The following is a 7,500-nucleotide window of genomic DNA, read 5'->3' on the forward strand; positions in this document are numbered from 1 at the left end:
GGTCAATTCAGTGATGTTAAATGATGTTAAAGGATGTTAGATGATGTTAAATGTAAAAGTGAATGGAGTAGATAGCATCAGTTAGCATTAACTGAGGCTAACGGTCACTCATCATCTCCTTTCCATGAACACAGCGTATAGGCTGCAGCTGAAGGCCAGCTCTGTCTGTTCCAGTGCCACTCTGAATCTTTCATTTCATTATCGAAAAACAAATGACCATTTTATTGTAAATGTTTTTTCATGGAATGATCAAAATCTGCAGATGAAGTGAAGCTGAAACGGCAAAAACTATGATCACCAGTCAGACGCTGGTCAAAGGCCCAGTGAGGGCCGACAGCCAGTTTGGTGTGTCAGGGCCCTCAGCTTTCTGTGTTATCTTGACTCAGAGGTGAGCTGTTTCCTATTAGCATTAGCACAGCTAGCATTCCACACTGGACTCAGTTCAGCATGGCACTTCCTTGGATTAGCAATGAATGAATTGTGTTTATTTTTGTGTCTTGTTTTGTGAGCCATCCCTTATGGGATTATAAATCACCAAAAACAAAATCTACAAATCATTACAATCAGTTCCAGTAACTGGTAGCTGCCCGCTAAACACAGCTAAAACATAGAAAAAGAAAGGAAACATTTAGGCAACATTTGTATCATTTAAGCCCAGATAAATATACTTAGTGTCCTCTTTATCAGGTCCACCTGTATCTTATGCTGTTCAGTGCAACAGCTCTGCCATAAATTTTACCTTTTAACAAAGTTTTTAATGTTCAGTTTTTGCTGACATTGTGGAGAATGTGTCAATTTAATTATATATTTATTATTGAGGTTGTAGTTTGTAGAGGTCTTGTCCTGGACTACATTATACTGAGAGGTGTTTTTTGTCCTCCCTATTTATATACATGAATAGGAACAGAATATTGGAAACAGCTCTCAATAAAATGTAGTCCAGTCCAGCAGCAGCACTAACTATGAGCTCAATGCCAAACATAGAAGTGAATGAACACCTCTATTACTGTGACAACAAGACAAGCTGAGCATTATAGGCAGCAGAAAAGGAAACTTTATGGCACAACAGTTGGATGGGATGGGATTGGATTGGATTGGATTGGATTGGATTGGATTGGATTGTGCAGGTGGACCCAATAAATTGGCCCCTGAGTGTATATCATGTAAATGCTGTGAATTATTCTGTTCTCCACTTGTCTGCTGCGTTCTGTTTCAGTCTACTCAAGACTGCTCTACTTTCTATTTTCTGTTCTTTTGTTAACTGATGATGATGATGATGATGATGATGATGAAGTTACTGAAAAATATTCAAGACTTTCAAATTTCTGGGTTCTGGGATTGTATTTCTTCATTGAATGTGTGATAACGCTGCTCTCTGAGCTCTACTCATAGCTACTCCGCTGTACTGTACACTCACGATTGAACACAGCAGTCAGACTGACACCGTGCAGGTTGATATTGAGCTGGATCAGCCAGGTCAGCCTTTACACATTCAGCTCTGCCGTTTCAGCAACAACGTGAGAGAAAAAAAAAACGTCCACGTGTGGATTTGTGGAGCAGAAACGCACGTCGCTCGGAACGAGACATGCAGACGTGTTGAAAATGACGTTTCCTTTTTCAGAGTGTAGACAGGTGAAAGACGAGAATGAGAAAGAGCATGGATGGAAAGATGAGGAGGGACGATAACCACCACCCCCATGTGCACACACACACACACACACACACACACACACACACACACACACACACACACATACATACATACACCCCTTCCTCTCCATTTTCCCACAGCTGAAAGTAGCAGTGGGAGTTTTCTGGACCAAAGTTCCCACACTTGTTGGCTGTACCATGACCATGGCTCCTAAAGTCAATGGAGAGGGCAGTGTGTACTTGTGTGTGTGTGTGTGTGTGTGTGTGTGTGTGTGTGTGTGTGTGTGTGCGTGCGTGTGCGCACGCCCCCTCTTCCATCCCCTATAGCCTTTCTCATGGAAATTGGCAAGCAAATTGTGTGCACCTCTGACCTACAACTCTCTCTCACTCTGTCTCTCTCTCTTTCACACACACACACACACATGCGCACACACACGCGCGCGCACACACACACACACGCACAGCTGTCTGTGCTATTTCTGACTACCCAGACTGTCGAGTCATTCGAGGACTGAGAGAGAGACTCGCTAACTCCACCCACCCCCCTCTTTTCTGTCTCCTTTCCTCTGTCCTTCCCTCCTACCCTCATGCCATCCTCCCTTCCATCCTTCCACCCCCACCACACACACACACACACACAGACACACACACACACACACACACACACAGTCTGTCTGGTGTGTCTAAGCCGTCTGACCGGCTGTGACCTTTAGCTGAAGGCAGGAGGCAGACAGACAGACAGAGAGCAGCAGCCGATGACAAATGAGCTAATTGCTTCAGATTAACACAGACTGTCTGTCTGTCTGTCGGTCAGTTTCTTTAAAGTCACAAGAGAGACACATTTTGATAGCGTCTGTATTCATTAATGTTACTTCACCACTTCCTGTTGAAACAGGATGTTGGAGGTATGGGGGAGGGGCATAACGTGGGGAGGGCAGTAGTGTAACCCAGTGGGCGATCAGTTAGACAGAGTTAGATTTATTTGATGGGAGAGGGCCAAGTACTAAAAATAATGAGATTTTGATATAAAATAACATTTTTATCATTATTTTGGCATAAATTGTCAAACAAACGTATGGCATGATAGATAAAATGACCTAAAAAGACAAAGTGAGACATTAAAGCTGCACTGTGAGCAGCTTCTCATGCTGGCGACCCCACATGGTGTCAAAAGGTCACTGTGGACTTCACTACCCAGAATTCCCATGTCTGCCTGATTGGGTGAGGAAAAATGTTTGTAATTTGGACAAATAGGGAGAATCTGTGGTGATTTGTTCCAACAGTTCATTACATTGAACTGGAAGAACCAAAAACCCAAAAACGGAAGAGGAGAGAGAGAGAGAGAGAGAGAGAGAGAGAGAGAGGGGCAGGAGGTCTGCAGACTGACCTGGTGAGCTCTCAGATTTGGGAGCTGACAAGTTGTGCTTCATGCTGACACAGACTCACACACACACACCCACACACACACAGACTCACACACACAGACTCACACACACATACACACACACACACACACACACACAGAGTCAGCTGGTGAGACAGAGAGAACAAACAGATCTTTAAAAGGAAGAAGCTGCAGTCTGGTTTCCATCCGACCGTCTTCATGTGAATTACGACGCAGCGGATCAGAAAATCTGAATTGAAACAGCAAGTTGTGACAAAACAAAAAGAACTAAGAGCTGCTGGGTAACGTAATAAGTTGCCAAGTGTCCTAAAATGTTCCTGACACTTGTTTGAAGAAAAGGAAAGAAAGGAAGACAGGAAGAAAGAAAGAAAGAAAGAAAGAAAAAGAAAGAAAGAAAGTGAAGTGTTTTGACTGGAGGACAGAAAGTTCAGCGCCAGCTGACGAAACAGAGACGGAGACACAAGCTGTCAGCAGGCACTGTGCCCACTCACACACACACACACACACACACACACACACACACACACACACACGCCTGGGCGGCTTCAAGAGAAGAGTGAGGGTGGCATTGCAGTGTGTTTTGTCTGTGTGTGTGTGTGTGTGTGTGTGTGTGTGTGTGTGTGTTCCCTCCTAACTTCTCTTTGTGCTTTTCTTCCTTACTTTACCATCTTTCCTTCTTGCTTCCTTCATTGTTTCCAGTCATTCTATTTCATTTAACATACAGTGTGTTGCATTCTGGGATTGTCAAGGGGGAATAAATTCATGAGGTAAATTCAAAATATTAGCTGTTGACAACATTAAAAAAAACTCCAAATGTCATTGGGCCAGTAACATTAGTAGTGTAACAGCAGTTATTTGCTACAGGCTGAACTTCATCCAGCAGCAGCGTGAACTTTCAGAATCTTTTGCTGTTTCACGTCTGTTGTGTATTTGACAGCCTGATGTTCAACACGGTACACAGCACAGTTTACAGAAGGCATTTCACTGGCCAGGCTCTGACTTTAGCCCACCACATTTACCCTCCCTGTCAATCCCACGATGCACAGCAGTATTTATACTTAGACACTTTGTTAGAACATTATTTAGCAGAATCAGCAGCCACTTCTGAGTTCATAAAGTGTGGATGATAGTGATCCCTCTTTCTTTTTTCTTTGTCTTTCTTTGATGACTGAAGACTTGCATCTGAATCGGAGACGACAGCCATGTGACTGTTGTCTGATGTGGCTCATGAATCCAATAACTGTGGTTACACATACGTGTGTGTGCGTGAGCGTGCGTGTGTGTGTTTGTGTGTGTGATGCCAGCCAAGCACAGTTCACACATTAACCATCATGCACTACAGCTGCTATTAGTTTGCAAAAATATTCAGTCAGCAATGTCTCTCTCTGTCTCTCTCTCTCACTCCTCTCGTTCACTGTAATATCTATTTATTTCATACAGCATATATTGTAAATGTTTTCCATATTCTCAAATTATACATACCAATGCATTCATTCTTTGTCTCCTTATGTTGTAGTGATTTTATTCCCAGCCTTATATCTCTCGTACTTTTGTCCATTTCTATTTAACATGTGCGCCTGCTGAAATTGCTGGTTGCATAGGTATGTTTAGACAGTATTTGATTTTTTTTTTCTTTGCTGTGTCCTGCTACAACACTGCAGTTCCTCCATTATAACAACTCAATCAGATTTTATTACATTAAAATGCGCAGGAATGTGCCTTGCATGGGAGAGGAAACAAACAAACACAGAGCAGACATAAAGAAAAGGCAGAGATGCAAAACAAAGCAGTTACACAGCAAGACATAGATTAAAAAAATAATCAAATAAACTGATTAAAAGATTTGCCTGTTGGTCCACCGAGCCATCAGGTGATGAGAACGCCGACATCAGACTCACTCATGTGAACATTGTTAACTGCAGTGCTCCATGCCAACATGCTAGTGTTGTCTAAAGAAACAGCTAGGAACTTTTACTAAAGAAAAGCTGTTTTTATGGTCCGTGGGTTTATAGAGTTTAGTTTTGCCAGGCTTGTTTTTGGAGTTGTTTCATAATCATCCATTATGAGGTGATTTGTAGACAGACTCCCACGGTAGTGTGGTCAGACGTCACCGTTTTTCAGACAGTCCCCTGATCTGATGCTCTGTCCCTGGAAATGTCCCCGGGTCCCATCTTGTGCTACAGTGTGCTACAGTGTTAGCTTGGAGCTACAAACACATAAGAGCTGTGTATTGATGTTGTTGCCCCCCCCCATGTCTCTCTCATCATTATTCAGTCCGTCCCTCTGTCCCATCTGTCTCTCCCAGACGCTCCCACCACTCCCCCGCTTTCTCTCTCTGTCTCTTTTTCTTCCTTCCCCTCCTCCCTCACTTTGACCCCTATTGTTCACAGCTATTGGGGTGGGGTGGGGTCTGGTCAGCTGTTCCCTCACTGTGTGTGTGTGTGTGTGTGTGGATTCTGGGGGAATGTGTGCATGTGTGTTTGTGTGTGAGAAAAAGTAGGAGACAAAGCCTTGCTGAGGCTCAGTGTGTGTGTGTCAGTTGACAAAGACACACAGCGTAGCGTCAGAGCGTCTGAAGATATGTAGTTTGTGTGAGTTTCACCTCAGGGAACTTTTTCTTTTCTTCTGTTTTCTGTTTTTGTTTTTTTTGTTTGTTTGTTTGTTTTGTTTTGTTTTTTAGCTGCTAGAGGAAGAGCGAAGTAGGAAGGTAAAGTTGAGTCTGACAAAGTTCATCTGGAGGAAAAGTTTCAGGTAGGAGTCACTGGTATACAAGTGCAGTCTGGATTACCTGAACAAAGATCTTCATCTGAACATAGATCATTTGGAGTGAAGAGACTATGCAGCCGGCCTCAGGGATTCACAGTCATGACAACTGTGTTCAAACACAACTCTGTGGTGAGTTAGTCATCTCTGCTTTTCAAAACTATCTTTGGCTGAGCTGTCTCTTGTAATGTTCATAGTTTTTGTTGTAATACTGATATTATTGCTGCTGGAGTGAGGAGACACTGGTTCATGGATGACTGAAACGATAGCGTCTGATTTTTCCAGGTTGATTCCCTTTCGTCTTACCTTCATTTTCAAATCACCAGCCTCCACTAGTTTGAGTATATACGCCTCAGCAGTCTGGAAGATTACCAAGAGCCACATGATGGCACAAATTTGTAATGTTTTGTTGTGGTTGGTAGGTGTGTCTCTCTTATAAGACGCTTTTACAGGTTACTAACCATCATGTAGAAACCCAGCTCTACTCTACAATTCAAGTTGGCTTGTAAAACATAAGGCTTTGGTAATTAGTTTGCTCTCAGAAGAACACTTGCTAGCACTTGTCTTGCACCAAAACATCACAACTAAACGCATCATTGAAAGTTAGACAGTATGAGGGAGTCTGTTGGTAACTTTTAATTAGTCTGCTCTCCAAGTAACTAACAGTGCTTTGCAGCCCAGTTCTCTTCTGAAACTGCAGTTGGCTGGTAAAACAGAGACAGTGGCCACGTTATGTATTTACCAGCCGCTTTGACATGTAACCAGCCATAATGTGGAGGTTTTATTGTCTTATTCTGTTTGAAACATGCAGCATGCTGTGGAAACAGTATCAGTGGGTGGTGAAACAGGACTGACCCAAGTGCTGATGCTTCATGATGCTGCTATGGAATGGGGAAAAAAAAACAACCAGCTTTTTAGGGACTGAGTGAAGACAGCTTGATTGACCTGACCCAACTGTGCCATTTGAAACTTTATTGTGGATTTCAATGGGATTATTTACATCATACACAGCACTGCTAAAAATCTCCACGGTAACACGTCATTCAGTCTTACCTTCAGTGGGATGAGATAATCCCACTTGTTTCAACATTTTTATACTTGTTTCTCCAGAAAGATAATCCCACTTGTTTCAACATTTTTATACTTGTTTCTCCAGAAAAAAAACCCAAAACAAGTGAAACTGCATTGGAAACAAGTGGGATTATCTCATCCCACTAGCAATTTTTTTTCTTACCTTGTTTGATGAGGGATTTGAGCACTGAACATGAGACTGAATGACTTGATGATGCAGGAGTGAGGAGGCCTGGTTTCAAATGAATGTGAATTTGTCAACAAATTTGGCAGCTCATTGTCACATAATGCGAAAGGTGGACTTTGCTTCTCTGGGTTGATGATTTCAGGGGCTTAGGCCTGGTGTGTGTGTGTATGTGTGTGTGTGTGTGTGTGTGTGTGTGTGTGTGTGATGTGGTAGTGTGTGTGGTAATGTTTTGATTTTTCATGTAATGTGATGATGCTGTATTGCAGGGCCCTCATAAGATTATTCGAGCTGGTAGAAGTTTGAGAGATGATTGAAAGGTCCACAAAGTTTTTGCTTCAGCCGAAAACCCTTTTCGACCAGCCATATTCATTCTCTTTAATTCTTTAATTATGTTTAATTTGTTGTGCTGCTGTGATCGAAATAA

The 7,500-nt window shown here is 42.6% G+C and overlaps 2 protein-coding genes across 4 annotated transcripts in view; both read left to right on the forward strand.

Moving 5' to 3' along the window:
* The window catches only part of LOC115359829 (zinc finger protein 585A-like), a 1,044,768-nt gene that overhangs the window by 570,204 nt on the left and 467,064 nt on the right, over positions 1-7,500 (forward strand). The gene's annotated exons all lie outside the window — the stretch shown is intronic.
* The window catches only part of LOC115359767 (protein TMEPAI-like), a 38,461-nt gene that overhangs the window by 21,354 nt on the left and 9,607 nt on the right, over positions 1-7,500 (forward strand). Inside the window, exon 1 of one of the 3 annotated variants that reach the window (XM_030052395.1) lies at positions 5,694-5,950. The exons of the other annotated variants lie outside the window; for them this stretch is intronic. Coding sequence (XP_029908255.1) covers positions 5,893-5,950 — 58 coding nt within the window. The 5' untranslated portion in view covers positions 5,694-5,892. Of the gene's footprint in view, positions 1-5,693; positions 5,951-7,500 lie in introns of those variants that run through there. 3 annotated transcript variants of the gene reach the window in all.

Source organism: Myripristis murdjan, chromosome 5, assembly GCF_902150065.1.
Source record: "Myripristis murdjan chromosome 5, fMyrMur1.1, whole genome shotgun sequence".
NCBI classification, from domain to species: Eukaryota; Metazoa; Chordata; class Actinopteri; order Holocentriformes; family Holocentridae; genus Myripristis; species Myripristis murdjan.